General features: G+C 45.7%; 2 protein-coding genes across 5 annotated transcripts in view; both read right to left on the reverse strand.

The window, feature by feature from the left end:
• The window catches only part of LOC115203360 (semaphorin-6D-like), a 55,914-nt gene that overhangs the window by 22,067 nt on the left and 17,051 nt on the right, over positions 1-16,796 (reverse strand). For all 4 annotated transcript variants that reach the window (XM_029767995.1, XM_029767993.1, XM_029767996.1 and 1 more), the window contains exons 2-10: positions 14,850-15,026; positions 11,369-11,541; positions 9,482-9,544; positions 8,604-8,705; positions 8,381-8,471; positions 8,111-8,230; positions 7,714-7,802; positions 3,858-4,075; positions 3,329-3,460 (exon numbers count right to left, since the gene is read on the reverse strand). In XM_029767995.1, the coding sequence (XP_029623855.1) occupies positions 3,329-3,460; positions 3,858-4,075; positions 7,714-7,802; positions 8,111-8,230; positions 8,381-8,471; positions 8,604-8,705; positions 9,482-9,544; positions 11,369-11,541; positions 14,850-14,961 (1,100 nt within the window). In that variant the 5' untranslated portion in view covers positions 14,962-15,026. The remainder of the gene's footprint in view (positions 1-3,328; positions 3,461-3,857; positions 4,076-7,713; positions 7,803-8,110; positions 8,231-8,380; positions 8,472-8,603; positions 8,706-9,481; positions 9,545-11,368; positions 11,542-14,849; positions 15,027-16,796) is intronic.
• Positions 15,048-16,427, reverse strand: LOC115204760 (salivary glue protein Sgs-3-like; the record flags this gene model as incomplete). The annotated part of the gene is made up of 1 exon (XM_029770468.1): positions 15,048-16,427. A coding segment is annotated over one exon (1,326 nt), but the record flags the coding sequence as incomplete, so codon positions are not given.

A 16,796-nucleotide genomic window follows, 5' to 3' on the forward strand; every position in this document is an offset into this window, starting at 1 on the left:
GAGACTGACACACTGTAGGTATAGTACCTGGGCTTGGGTTAGAGACTGACATACTGTAGGTATAGAACCTGGGCTTGGGTCAGGGTTAGAGACTGACATACTGTAGGTATAGCACCTGGGCTTGGGTTAGAGACTGGCATACTGTAGGTATAGTACCTGGGCTTGGGTCAGGGTTAGAGACTGACATACTGTAGGTATAGTACCTGGGCTTGGGTCAGGGTTAGAGACTGACATACTGTAGGTATAGTACCTGGGCTTGGGTCAGGGTTAGAGACTGACATACTGTAGGTATAGTACCTGGGCTTGGGTCAGGGTTAGAGACTGACATACTGTAGGTATAGAACCTGGGCTTGGGTTAGAGACTGACATACTATATGTATAGTACCTGGGCTTGGGTCAGGGTTAGAGACTGACATACTGTAGGTATAGTACCTGGGCTTGGGTCAGGGTTAGAGACCAACATACTGTAGGTATAGTACCTGGGCTTGGGTCAGGGTTAGAGACTGACATACTGTAGGTATAGTACCTGGGCTTGGGTCTGGGTTAAAGACTGACATACTGTAGGTATAGTACCTGGGCTTGGGTCAGGGTTAGAGACTGACATACTGTAGGTATAGTACCTGGGCTTGGGTCAGGGTTAGAGACTGACATACTGTAGGTATAGTATCTGGGCTTGGGTCAGGGTTAGAGACCGACATACTGTAGGTATAGAACCTGGGCTTGGGTCAGGGTTAGAGACTGACATACTGTAGGTATAGTACCTGGGCTTGGGTTAGAGACTGACATACTGTAGGTATAGTACCTGGGCTTGGGTCAGGGTTAGAGACTGGCATACTGTAGGTATAGTACCTGGGCTTGGGTCAGGGTTAGAGACTGACATACTGTAGGTATAGTACCTGGGCTTGGGTCAGGGTTAGAGACTGACATACTGTAGGTATAGTACCTGGGCTTGGGTCAGGGTTAGAGACCGACATACTGTAGGTATAGTACCTGGGCTTGGGTCAGGGTTAGAGACTGACATACTGTAGGTATAGTACCTGGGCTTGGGTCTGGGTTAAAGACTGACATACTGTAGGTATAGTACCTGGGCTTGGGTCAGGGTTAGAGACTGACATACTGTAGGTATAGTACCTGGGCTTGGGTCAGGGTTAGAGACTGACATACTGTAGGTATAGTATCTGGGCTTGGGTCAGGGTTAGAGACCGACATACTGTAGGTATAGAACCTGGGCTTGGGTCAGGGTTAGAGACTGACATACTGTAGGTATAGTACCTGGGCTTGGGTTAGAGACTGACATACTGTAGGTATAGTACCTGGGCTTGGGTCAGGGTTAGAGACTGGCATACTGTAGGTATAGTACCTGGGCTTGGGTCAGGGTTAGAGACTGACATACTGTAAGTATAGTACCTGGGCTTGGGTCAGGGTTAGAGACCGACATATTGTAGGTATAGTACCTGGGCTTGGGTTAGAGACTGGCATACTGTAGGTATAGTATCTGGGCTTGGGTCAGGGTTAGAGACTGACATACTGTAGGTATAGTACCTGGGCTTGGGTTAGAGACTGACACACTGTAGGTATAGTACCTGGGCTTGGGTCAGGGTTAGAGACTGACATACTGTAGGTATAGTACCTGGGCTTGGGTTAGAGACTGGCATACTGTAGGTATAGTACCTGGGCTTGGGTCAGGGTTAGAGACTGACATACTGTAGGTATAGTACCTGGGCTTGGGTCAGGGTTAGAGACTGACATACTGTAGGTATAGTACCTGGGCTTGGGTTAGAGACTGGCATACTGTAGGTATAGTACCTGGGCTTGGGTCAGGGTTAGAGACTGACATACTGTAGGTATAGTACCTGGGCTTGGGTTAGAGGCTGACACACTGTAGGTATAGTACCTGGGCTTGGGTCAGGGTTAGAGACTGACATACTGTAGGTACAGGTACATACCTGGGTTTGGGTTAGGGAAAAGGTACAGGTACATACCTGGGTTAGGGAAAAGGTACAGGTACATACCTGGGTTAGGGAAAAGGTACAGGTACATACCTGGGTTAGGGAAAAGGTACAGGTACATACCTGGGTTTGGGTTAGGGAAAAGGTACAGGTACATACCTGGGTTAGGGAAAAGGTACAGGTACATACCTGGGTTAGGGTAAAGGTACAGGTACATACCTGGGTTTGGGTTAGGGAAAAGGTACAGGTACATACCTGGGTTTGGGTTTGGGTAAAGGTACAGGTACATACCTGGGTTAGGGTAAAGGTACAGGTACATACCTGGGTTAGGGTAAAGGTATAGGTACATACCTGGGTTTGGGTAAAGGCACAGGTACATACCTGGGTTTGGGTTAGGGTAAAGGTACAGGTACATACCTGGGTTTGGGTAAAGGCACAGGTACATACCTGGGTTTGGGTAAAGGTACAGGTACATACCTGGGTTAGGGTAAAAGTACAGGTACATACCTGGGTTTGGGTAAAGGTACAGGTACATACCTGGGTTAGGGTAAAAGTACAGGTACATACCTGGGTTAGGGTAAAAGTACAGGTACATACCTGGGTTTGGGTTAGGGAAAAGGTACAGGTACATACCTGGGTTTGGGTAAAGGTACAGGTAATACCTGGGTTAGGGTAAAGGTACAGGTACATACCTGGGTTAGGGTAAAGGTACAGGTAATACCTGGGTTTGGGTAAAGGTACAGGTACATACCTGGGTTTGGGTTAGGGAAAAGGTACAGGTACATACCTGGGTTTGGGTAAAGGTACAGGTACATACCTGGGTTAGGGTAAAAGTACAGGTACATACCTGGGTTTGGGTAAAGGTACAGGTACATACCTGGGTTAGGGTAAAAGTACAGGTACATACCTGGGTTAGGGTAAAAGTACAGGTACATACCTGGGTTTGGGTTAGGGAAAAGGTACAGGTACATACCTGGGTTTGGGTTAGGGAAAAGGTACAGGTACATACCTGGGTTAGGGAAAAGGTACAGGTACATACCTGGGTTAGGGTAAAGGTACAGGTACATACCTGGGTTTGGGTAAAGGCACAGGTACATACCTGGGTTAGGGTAAAGGTACAGGTACATACCTGGGTTTGGGTTAGGGAAAAGGTACAGGTACATACCTGGGTTAGGGTAAAGGTACAGGTACATACCTGGGTTAGGGAAAAGGTACAGGTACATACCTGGGTTAGGGTAAAGGTACAGGTAATACCTGGGTTAGGGTAAAGGTACAGGTACATACCTGGGTTAGGGTAAAGGTACAGGTAATACCTGGGTTTGGGTAAAGGTACAGGTACATACCTGGGTTTGGGTTAGGGAAAAGGTACAGGTACATACCTGGGTTTGGGCAGTCTCTCCTCTGGGAAGGCGGTCCAGACAGAGTCAGGTGTTTTCTGTTCTTTAAATCGTCCTCTGAACACCTTCTCTATGTCATCCATGGAGAACGCACACACTGCAGACCCTGGGATACTGAAGAGAGAGGAACACAACCACACACTGTTACACAACTACTATTAACTATAGCTACTAATATACACACTGTAGACCCTGGGATACTGAAGAGAGAGGAACACAACCACACACTGTTACACAACTACTATTAACTATAGCTACTAATATACACACTGTAGACCCTGGGATACTGAAGAGAGAGGAACACAACCACACACTGTTACACAACTACTATAACTAGATATGGAGAAAACACAACAAGAGATTCACAATAACAACACATCTGTTACACCAATATTACAAAGAGTGTACCCCAAACGGCACCCTATTCTCGTATAGTGAACCACTTTGACCAGAGCCCTATACAGGGAATAGGGTGCCATTTGGGATGCAGCCTCAGTGTGTCCATCCTTACCTGTTCATCTGTGTAGTGAAGACTCCCACCACAGAAGGAACTCCGTTGATGTTGATGATGTCAGTGATGGACTGTAGAACATCGAAGTAGAAGAACGATTCTCCAGGAACAGAACAGTTGAGTCTGGCCTTGACGAAGGACGTCCAGTGTTTCTCCAACACACGCTGGGACCCGCCTACGTCGTTCTTACAGATACGAGCCACTCTGGAGTAAACGGCCTGGAAAGAAAGGGGGAGCAGGGGGGAGAGAGAGAGAGAGACTCTGCAATCAGCATCACTAAAACACTTCCACCCTCTGAATAAGACATCTGCCTCATCCTGTGGCCTCACAGTGTGACGCACACTGACGCATGCACACGCGCGGGCGCACACACATGCTTATCCAGGACCCTGTGTCAGAGAGGACATTTGTTTGAAGCTCCGAATCAACAAACGCATCACACCTCTTAACCCTAAACCTGATTCACACACACCTCTTTACTCAGTCTGATTAACCTTGAACTAGGACAGAGCTGGGCTATAGGACTGGGCTATATGATAGGGGCTAGGCTATATGATAGGGACTGGGCTATATGATAGGGGCTGGGCAATAGGACTGGGTATAGGACAGTGCTATATGATAGGGACTGGGCTATATGATAGGGGCTGGGCTATAGGGCTGGGCTATAGGACGGTGCTATTTAATAGGGACTGGGCTATATGATAGGGGCTGGGCTATAGGGCTGGGCTATAGGACGGTGCTATTTAATAGGGACTGGGCAATATTATGAGGACTGGGCTATAGAACTGGGCTATAGGACGGTGCTATATAATAGGGACTGGGTTATATGATAGAGGCTGGGCAATAGGACTGGGTATAGGACAGTGCTATATGATAGGGACTGGGCTATAGAACTGGGCTATAGGACGGTGCTATATGATAGGGACTGGGCTATATGATAGGGGCTGGGCTATAGGACTGGGCTATAGGACGGTGCTATATGATAGGGACTGGGCTATATGATAGGGGCTGGGCAATAGGACTGGGTATAGGACAGTGCTATATGATAGGGACTGGGCTATATGATAGGGATTGGGCTATAGGACTGGGCTATAGGACGGTGCTATATGATAGGGACTGGGCTATATGATAGGGGCTGGGCAATAGGACTGGGTATAGGACAGTGCTATATGATAGGGACTGGGCTATATGATAGGGATTGGGCTATAGGACTGAGACTGGCTATAGGATGGGCTATATGATAGGGACTGGGCTATAGGATGGTGCTATAAGACGGGGCTATATGATAGGGACTGGGCTATATGATAGGGACTGGGCTATAGGACAGTGCTATATGATAGGGACTGGGCTATATGATAGGGACTGGGCTATAGGACTGGAATTGGGCTATAGTACGGGGCTATATGATAGGGACTGGGCTATAGGATGGGGACTGGGCTATAGGATGGGGCTATATGATAGTGGCTGGGCTATAGGACGGGGACTGCGCTATAGGATGGGCTATATGATAGGGACTGGGCTAGATCTCTGGGCTAGAGCTCTGGGTGTCGGACTGTTGGACTGTGGGGGACTAGGGCTAGGGCTCTGGGTGTTGGACTGTTGGGCTGTAGGGGACTAGGGCTAGGGCTCTGGGTGTTGGTGTGTTGGGCTGTGGGGGGACTAGGGAGGGGGTTCTGGGTGTTTGGCTGTGGGGGGGCAAGGGCTAGAGCTCTGGGTGTTGGACTGTGGGGGACTAGGGCTAGAGCTCTGGGTGTTGGACTGTGGGGGACTAGGGCTAGAGCTCTGGGTGTTGGACTGTAGGGGACTAGGGCTAGAGCTCTGGGTGTTGGACTGTGGGGGACTAGGGCTAGAACTCTGGGTGTTGGACTGTGGGGGACTAGGGCTATAGCTCTGGGTGTTGGACTGTGGTGGACTAGGGCTAGAGCTCTGGGTGTTGGACTGTGGGGGACTAGGGCTAGAACTCTAGGTGTTAGACTGTGGGGGACTAGGGCTAGAACTCTGGGTGTTAGACTGTGGGGGACTAGGGCTAGAGCTCTGGGTGTTGGACTGTGGGGGACTAGGGCTAGAACTCTGGGTGTTAGACTGTGGGGGACTAGGGCTAGAACTCTGGGTGTTGGACTGTGGGGGACAAGGGCTAGAACTCTGGGTGTTGGAATGTGGGGGACTAGGGCTAGAACTCTAGGTGTTAGACTGTGGGGGACTAGGGCTAGAACTCTGGGTGTTAGACTGTGGGGGACTAGGGCTAGAGCTCTGGGTGTTGGACTGTGGGGGACTAGGGCTAGAACTCTGGGTGTTAGACTGTGGGGGACTAGGGCTAGAACTCTGGGTGTTGGACTGTGGGGGACAAGGGCTAGAACTCTGGGTGTTGGACTGTGAGGGACTAGGGCTAGAGCTCTGGGTGTTGGACTGTGGGGGACTAGGGCTAGAGCTCTGGGTGTTGGACTGTAGGGGACTAGGGCTAGAGCTCTGGGTGTTGGACTGTGGGGGACTAGGGCTAGAGCTCTGGGTGTTGGACTGTGGGGGACTAGGGCTAGAACTCTAGGTGTTAGACTGTGGGGGACTAGGGCTAGAACTCTGGGTGTTAGATTGTGGGGGACTAGGGCTAGAGCTCTGGGTGTTGGACTGTGGGGGACTAGGGCTCGAACTCTGGGTGTTAGACTGTGGGGGACTAGGGCTAGAACTCTGGGTGTTGGACTGTGGGGGACTAGGGCTAGAGCTCTGGGTATTGGACTGTGGGGGACTAGGGCTAGAACTCTGGGTGTTGGACTGTGGGGGACTAGGGCTAGAGCTCTGGGTGTTGGACTGTGGGGGACTAGGGCTAGAGCTCTGGGTGTTGGACTGTGGGGGACTAGGGCTAGAGCTCTGGGTGTTGGACTGTGGGGGACAAGGGCTAGAGCTCTGGGTGTTGGACTGTGGGGGACTAGGGCTAGAACTCTGGGTGTTGGACTGTGGGGGACTAGGGCTAGAGCTCTGGGTGTTGGACTGTGGGGGACTAGGGCTAGAGCTCTGGGTGTTGGACTGTGGGGGACTAGGGCTAGAGCTCTGGGTGTTGGACTGTGGGGGACTAGGGCTAGAGCTCTGGGTGTTGGACTGTGGGGGACTAGGGCTAGAGCTCTGGGTGTTAGACTGTGGTGGACTAGGGCTAGAACTCTGGGTGTTGGACTGTGGGGGACTAGGGCTAGAACTCTGGGTGTTGGACTGTGGTGGACTAGGGCTAGAGCTCTGGGTGTTGGACTGTGGTGGACTAGGGCTAGAACTCTTGTGGTTTAAATGAAGCGTGTGAAGCAGTCAGCAGAAACAGCTTTAATAATTGACCAGTGCAAAGCTCCATCTGCCCAGGTGTCATCCCAGGCCCATCAACATCGACACACACACACGCACAGGAACACACTGGAACACACACAAACACACATCCCAGCATTAGTAGCGCTAAAATATTTATCCGCCTGACCGCCCATTCTCTGAATGATGCATCATGGGTAAATATGAGGCCTGCGGTGGCTAAAGCATACTAATAACTGCTGAAAACATCCATTACCACCCAAGGGTGTGTGTGTGTGTGTGTGTGTGTGTGTGTGTGTGTGTGTGTGTGTGTGTGTGTGTGTGTATATCCTCTTCATGGGTAAAGGGTTTACATGTAAAGTAGTTTGACCTACAGTTCAGTCACTACCAAACTACACCTTACACATTCTGCTGTACTCAGCACTTTTCTACAACACTATCTGTTGTCTGGTAATATAGTGTTTACTATTTATAATACATAAATATTTATAATACACAATGTTGTTTAGTAAACTGTGTGTGTGTGTGTGTGTGTTTGTGTGTGTGTGTGTGTGTGTGTGTGTGTGTGTGTTACCTTGCCCAAGTGGTTGTGTTCCGCTGCGATCTCTCTGTAGAAGAAGTAGACATAGTTCCCATAATCCACTGCATGCAGGAAATGGGGCTCTGGAAGAGAGAGGGGACAGAGGTTTTGTGTCGTCACGTCTCTTTTTTTCTCTCCCTCTATTTCTACTTCTACCTCTGTCTATACATAACTACCTCTGTCCTCCCTTCAACTCTGTCTCTCTCTGTTCTCCTCCCCTCTCCCTCCTTCCCCACTTCTCTCTCTCTCTCCATCCATCCTGAATATTTCAGTGTTCCTGTAACAGCTGCGTGTAAAAGAGTTGACCTAGATAGTGTGACAGAGCAGAGCTACAGGACATCTTCGCAGGACAGAGACATAGCCTGCGGTCACCACACACTGCTGTGTTTACCTTTCAGCCATTTGGAGTCGTATTTGATGGTCCTGAGGGCCGAGCCGTCACCCATACTACGGTAGATCACTGCGTCGCTCGCCAGGAAGTCAGCAACCGTCGCCGAGTACAGCTTCCCGTCTGAAACAACACACACACACAGGTCAGACAAATATATTCCATTCTGTCATACTGGACATGTGGATCTAACACCCTGGTTCAAACGGTTTGTTTACAGACTGACTTATGAACCCTAGTTGCTATGGCCACAGTGTGTGTGTGTGGTCATACCAGCGAACAGAGCGACGTTGGTCTGCTTGGCGTCAAACGGGCATCGTGCCAGTCCGCTGATTTCCTCCCCGTCAAACTCCAGGTTATCCAGCTACACACACAGACACACATGCACATCGTTAACAAAGACACACAGACGGCATAGTAAACAATAGGTGCTTATGGAGGCAGAGCAGGAGGGAGAGAGAACGTTTCTCACACACCCTGCTGTTTGTTGTCTTACCCTGTAGTACCGGCACATGGGGTTGAAGCCGTTTGTTCCACAGATGAACACCAGGTCATCATTTCTGGGAACCAGAACCTTGATGTAGTTATGACACTCATCCTGGAGGAGGGGAGCGAGAGAGAGAGGAGATCATATTATAAACCATTTAGCTAGTAGCTGTAATGGCAGGTATAGCCAGTAGCTATAATGGCAGCTATAGCCAGTAGCTATAATGGCAGCTATAGCCAGTAGCTATAATGGCAGGTATAGCCAGTAGCTATAATGGCAGCTATAGCCAGTAGCTATAATGGCAGCTATAGCCAGTAGCTATAATGGTAGCTATAGCCAGTAGCTATAATGGCAGCTATAATGGCAGCTATAGCCAGTAGCTATAATGACAGCTATAGCCAGTAGCTATAATGGTAGCTATAGCCAGTAGCTATAATGGCAGCTATAATGGCAGCTATAGCCAGTAGCTATAATGGTAGCTATAGCCAGTAGCTATAATGGCAGCTATAATGGCAGCTATAGCCAGTAGCTATAATGACAGCTATAGCCAGTAGCTATAATGATAGCTATAGCCAGTAGCTATAATGGCAGCTATAGCCAGTAGCTATAATGGCAGCTATAGCCAGTAGCTATAATGGCAGCTATAGCCAGTAGCTATAATGGCAGCTATAGCCAGTAGCTATAATGGCAGCTATAGCCAGTAGCTATAATGGCAGCTATAGCCAGTAGCTATAATGGTAGCTATAGCCAGTAGCTATAATGATATAAGACATTATGAGGTGAGAGGTAAAGTCGAGAGTAGAGAGTCTATAGTAGTCAGTAGAAAGGCAGTGTATAGTAATTATAGAAACATAGTATCCTAGTAAGTAAGTCTAGTAAAGTCTTACTCTGTGTTTCCCCTTCATGGCACAGTTCTTTCTGTCTGCCTCCCCTGACCTCCATGTTAACTTCTGTAAACATCAACACACACACACACACACACACACACACACACACACACACACACACACACACACACACACGTGGCACATACATTCAGGCAAGCACAAACATACACAATTCAGCATTTGGGATTTCCCACGGTGGACAAATTTCTACAGCTGTTGATAAGTCATTGATAACAATCTGCAAAAGAATGTCATGTCATTACATGAAGATGTAATGGGGGATCATAGCTATATTCAATCAAATTCATGAGTTTATTTAAAAACCTATGTTTAACCTTTTATCATGATTGGCGTCTTGACGGATTTGTCTGTCCTTGCATTTATGGCAGTGTAAGTTGTCGTTATATCATATACTTTATTAAGCAGTAATCACTTCAATTAGACATTGAACTTTAACCCTGTAAGAATCCTGTATCTAACTGTTGGACAGTTTTTTTGTATAGAGAGCTCAGAAATGCAGTGTAACCATTTCTTGTCTCCTTATGTTAGGGGGTGAAAACTGTTTTTATGGGCACACAAATCCAAAATAATGTATGTGATTGCAAAAGTTAATGCTTCTAACCGAAAGTCACCTTACCTTGATACTTAAAACCTAAATTAATAATGGCATTAACATGGTTCTTCAATAATTATGCTTAATACTTGTTGGGTGCGCATTTGGTGTCCAGCTGATTAGGTACACCGTGATATTTTCACACATCATCATCTGATCCAGGAAGCAATTTTCTGAATGACAGTCAAGTGCTGAATGAACAGCTGTTGTGAGCATGCAATGTAACAACAGCCCGAGTGCTGGAAAAATGAATAGTTTGGGGTCTCATTCGTTACACCGGTGAAGAGTTGTTCCTGGATCCACGTTGGATCTAATATCCCTCGTGAATTGATGCTGATCATCTGTTGTTGTCTGCTTGATTTACAGCAGAGTCTCGTTAGATTTAACAGAGAAAACTTTTATGTAATGAGTTCATGTTTTCATATGTTTTTGTGCCTCCGATTGGACATGGAGTCAACTCTGCGCAGCTCTGCGCCACACCAATGATATTCCTATGAATTATTCTGGATATAATGACAACAAATTACACAGCCTAGTGGCTTATTGACATTATGATCTGGTAATGAAATAACATGACAAAGACATTTTGTTTTCCATGTTATACCTGCAATTTTAAACAATACAAGGGGCTTGAAGTAGCCTACTTGAAATTAAATTTGGAGCTCAGAAATTCAAGAACTGGAATTGGCCTACCTTGAAAATCAGACATTTCCTCAATTTGGTGCTAGAAAAGTATTTTTCTCCTTCTCCTGCTCCCTTATAATTATCTGTGATTTCATTTTTGATCTGTTTTTGTGAGAGATGTGGCCACAGTTTCCCACCGCTTCAATGGAATTCAATGGAAGGGTGTTGTAGTACTCTGTTGCGGTAAAACCATGTGCAGTTATTATGAAGACATTTGTTGGCTTCCCATACAAAGTCTTCCATTAAAAAAGGAACCTGTTTTTTGGTCACTTTCTCATTATTAAACCAGGGATGGTGAGATTAATTAATGCTACCGTTATTCATGTCTTTATTAGGTATCCCTGCATCAACCACATAGGCTACAGAAACATCACCATGTATGCATCCAATCTATTTCATCTTTTTATTTTAGTTTCAAACCACTTTGAAATGTTGATCCCAATGTCACACATTGGCCCCATTATTTATAGAAAGAACCATTTCCACTTTCATTTATAGCCTGTTAATTATGTGATTGATGAGGTAGTTTTTTCTACAGAAGACTTGTGTGTGACTCAGTGAGTAACTTGTGGTTAGACAGACAGACTCACCCTGTAGGGAATGATCTCATTCCTGTAGGATTCTCGGAGACTCACTAGATACACCTGGTCTCTGCCAGCGATGAACAGTGTATCCTGTATCTTGGTCATCAGTTGGAAGTCCAGTCTGTGCTGTGACTCGTTCCCCGACGGACGACCTCGGAACACTGGGTACTGCCGCGAGACTGAAACACACATACACACGTTAGAGATCACACACATGTAAGCTTTCAGAGTGCTACACACACACTGACTCTGAGGGCCACACACTATCAATCAGGTTATTGATTAAGCGTAAACATGTTGTGTGTTACAGCTTTATAGAAATCTCTCAGTAGTGTAATTCAGGCTGCTGATACAGCACGGTGGTGTGTGTGTGTGTGTGTGTGTGGACATGTTTAACTATACTTGTGGGGACCAGAAGTCCCCTCAGGAATAGTAAACCAACCGAAATGTGACCAACTGGGGACATTTTGTTGGTCCCCACAAGGTCAAATGCTATTTCTAGGGGATTTAGGGTTAAGGGTTAGGAGCTAGGGTTAGGAGCTAGGGTTAGGTTTAGGGTTAGGAGCTAGGGTTAGTTTTAGGGTTAGGAGCTAGGGTTTAGGGTTAAGGTTAGGTTTTCGAGTTACAGTTAGGGTTAAGATAAGGGTTCGTTTTTGGGTTAGTGTTAGGGGTTAGGGAAAATAGGATTTTGAATGGGACTGAATTGTGCGTCCCCACAAGGTTAGTTATACAAGACTGTGTGTGTGTGTGTGTGTGTGTGTGTGTGTGTGTGTGTGTGTGTGTGTGTGTGTGTGTGTGTGTGTGTGTGTGTGTGTGTGTGTGTGTGTGTGTGTGTGTGTGTGAGTGAGTTATGGTAGGCCAGGTCAGCAGTCTTTGTATTCCCTGTGTACATCACAGAGGAAGGGAATCTAGTTAATGCCTGAGCTGACGATGGACAGGATTGATTTTATATAGGGCATACTATGTCTGATCAGTCAGCACATTACATTACCACGAAGACCTTACAGTACACCATCAATACACTATTCACTGATACACATTACCACGAAGACCTTACAGTACACCATCAATACACTATTCACTGATACACATTACCACGAAGACCTTACAGTACACCATCAATACACTATTCACTGATACACATTACCATGAAGACCTTACAGTACACCATCAATACGCTATTCACTGATACACATTACCATGAAGACCTTACAGTACACCATCAATACACTATTCACTGATACACATTACCATGAAGACCTTACAGTACACCATCAATACACTATTCACTGATACACATTACCACGAAGACCTTACAGTACACCATCAATACACTATTCACTGATACACATTACCATGAAGACCTTACAGTACACCATCAATACGCTATTCACTGATACACATTACCATGAAGACCTTACAGTACACCATCAATACACTATTCACTGATACACATTACCATGAAGACCTTACAGTACACCATCAATACACTATTCACTGATATACATTACCACGAAGACCTTACAGTACACCATCAATACACTATTCACTGATACACATTACCATGAAGACCTTACAGTACACCATCAATACACTATTCACTGATACACATTACCACGAAGACATTACAGTACACCATCAATACACTATTCACTGATACACATTACCATGAAGACCTTACAGTACACCATCAATACACTATTCACTGATACACATTACCATGAAGACTTTACAGTACACCATCAATACACTATTCACTGATACACATTACCACGAAGACATTACAGTACACCATCAATACACTATTCACTGATACACATTACCACGAAGACATTACAGTACACCATCAATACACTATTCACTGATACACATTACCATGAAGATCTTACAGTACACCATCAATACACTATTCACTGATACACATTACCACGAAGACCTTACAGTACACCATCAATACACTATTCACTGATACACATTACCATGAAGACCTTACAGTACACCATCAATACACTATTCACTGATACACATTACCATGAAGACCTTACAGTACACCATCAATACACTATTCACTGATACACATTACCACGATGACATTACAGTACACCATCAATACACTATTCACTGATACACATTACCATGAAGACCTTACAGTACACCATCAATACACTATTCACTGATACACATTACCATGAAGACCTTACAGTACACCATCAATACACTATTCACTGATACACATTACCACGAAGACATTACAGTACACCATCAATACACTATTCACTGATACACATTACCATGAAGACCTTACAGTACACCATCAATACACTATTCACTGATACACATTACCACGAAGACCTTACAGTACACCATCAATACACTATTCACTGATACACATTACCATGAAGACCTTACAGTACACCATCAATACACTATTCACTGATACACATTACCATGAAGACCTTACAGTACACCATCAATACACTATTCACTGATACACATTACCATGAAGACCTTACAGTACACCATCAATACACTATTCACTGATACACATTACCACGAAAGACCTTACAGTACACCATCAATACACTATTCACTGATACACATTACCACGAAGACCTTACAGTACACCATCAATACACTATTCACTGATACACATTACCATGAAGACCTTACAGTACACCATCAATACACTATTCACTGATACACATTACCACGAAGACCTTACAGTACACCATCAATACACTATTCACTGATACACATTACCACGAAGACCTTACAGTACACCATCAATACACTATTCACTGATACACATTACCACGAAGACATTACAGTACACCATCAATACACTATTCACTGATATACATTACCATGAAGACCTTACAGTACACCATCAATACACTATTCACTGATACACATTACCATGAAGACCTTACAGTACACCATCAATACACTATTCACTGATACACATTACCACGAAGACCTTACAGTACACCATCAATACACTATTCACTGATACACATTACCATGAAGACATTACAGTACACCATCAATACACTATTCACTGATACACATTACCATGAAGACCTTACAGTACACCATCAATACACTATTCACTGATACACATTACCATGAAGACCTTACAGTACACCATCAATACACTATTCACTGATACACATTACCACGAAGACCTTACAGTACACCATCAATACACTATTCACTGATACACATTACCACGAAGACCTTACAGTACACCATCAATACACTATTTACTGATATACATTACCACGAAGACCTTACAGTACACCATCAATATACTATTCACTGATACATGCAGGACAATGGGACACATAATTCATGACAACAGGGTGCAGCATAAAAGTTGATTGGAAATTAAATTGTACTGAGACATGATGCTGCTGTCTTGTGAGTGAGACTAACCTGAGTGTGTGTGTACGTGCAGCGTGTGTACGTGCAGCGTGTGTGTACTCACAGTGTGCATCAACAATGTCCAGGGGTATACTGTCCTCTGGGAAGCTGGCAGACAGGGTGTGTGTGGCTGTAGCTAGCAGTATGCTGAGCAGAAGGCCTGCTCTCCAAACCATGACTGTTGCTGCTTTTGGTCTGAGACCACTCCTTCCTGCCTGGTTCTCACCCAATAAGATGTTACCTGGAAACACAGAGACGATCAGTCATGAAATACAAAAATACACACATGGTCAGGAAAGTCCAGAACTAACAGATTTCAGTATTGACACCAAATACCTGTATATTCTAAATCGCCAAAGAAAATAATATTTTTCTCTGTCATTTTCTGTAATCGCTCTCTATATCTCTCTCTCTCACACACACACACACTCCATTTCTCTCTCATTCTCTCTCTCTGAACCCCTTTTACATGTAAACTGTTTTTACCAGGGTCTATTGTACCAGGGTCTATTGTACCAGGGTCTGTTGTACCAGGGTCTGTTGTACCAGGGTCTATTGTACCAGGGTCTGTTGTACCAGGGTCTGTTGTACCAGGGTCTATTGTACCAGGGTCTATTGTACCAGGGTCTGTTGTACCAGGGTCTATTGTACCAGGGTCTGTTGTACCAGGGTCTGTTGTACCAGGGTCTGTTGTACCAGGGTCTATTGTACCAGGGTCTATTGTACCAGGGTCTGTTGTACCAGGGACTATTGTACCAGGGTCTGTTGTACCAGGGTCTGTTGTACCAGGGTCTATTGTACCAGGGTCTATTGTACCAGGGTCTGTTGTACCAGGGTCTGTTGTACCAGGGACTATTGTACCAGGGTCTATTGTACCAGGGTCTATTGTACCAGGGTCTATTGTACCAGGGTCTGTTGTACCAGGGTCTATTGTACCAGGGTCTGTTGTACCAGGGTCTATTGTATCAGGGTCTATTGGACCAGGGTCTATTGTACCAGGGTCTGTTGTACCAGGGTCTGTTGTACCAGGGACTATTGTACCAGGGTCTATTGTACCAGGGTCTGTTGTACCAGGGTCTATTGTACCAGGGTCTGTTGTACCAGGGTCTATTGTACCAGGGTCTGTTGTACCAGGGTCTATTGTACCATGGTCTGTTGTACCAGGGTCTGTTGTACCAGGGTCTATTGTACCAGGGTCTGTTGTACCAGGGTCTATTGTACCAGGGTCTATTGTACCAGGGTCTATTGTACCAGGGTCTGTTGTACCAGGGTCTGTTGTACCAGGGTCTATTGTACCAGGGTCTGTTGTACCAGGGTCTATTGTACCAGGGTCTATTGTACCAGGGTCTGTTGTACCAGGGTCTATTGTACCAGGGTCTATTGTACCAGGGTCTGTTGTACCAGGGTCTGTTGTACCAGGGTCTGTTGTACCAGGGTCTGTTGTACCAGGGTCTATTGTACCAGGGTCTATTGTACCAGGGTCTGTTGTACCAGGGTCTGTTGTACCAGGGTCTATTGTACCAGGGTCTATTGTACCAGGGTCTGTTGTACCAGGGTCTGTTGTACCAGGGTCTATTGTACCAGGGTCTATTGTACCAGGGTCTGTTGTACCAGGGTCTGTTGTACCAGGGTCTGTTGTAGATCACATGATTGAATGTTTAGTGGTTTCAAGTTGAGATCATTTATGACATGAGCAGTACCTGCGTGTGTGTGTGTGTGTGTGTGTGTGTGTGTGTGTGTGTGTGTGTGTGTGTGTGTACTGTCACGAGTCAGCCAGAGAGAGAGAGTGGCAGCAGCCCTTTAGAGACGTCGTATGTGCATATTAATGAACGTCCAGTCAAATATTTATAAGACAAACAAATTATTCATGTGGACAGTCTGAACGGATATACACAATTTACCACTACACACACACACACACACACACACACACACACACACACACACACACACACACACACACACACACACACACACACACACACACACACACACACACACACACACACAC

This window comes from Salmo trutta, chromosome 12 (genome assembly GCF_901001165.1).
Source record: "Salmo trutta chromosome 12, fSalTru1.1, whole genome shotgun sequence".
NCBI lineage: Eukaryota > Metazoa > Chordata > Actinopteri > Salmoniformes > Salmonidae > Salmo > Salmo trutta.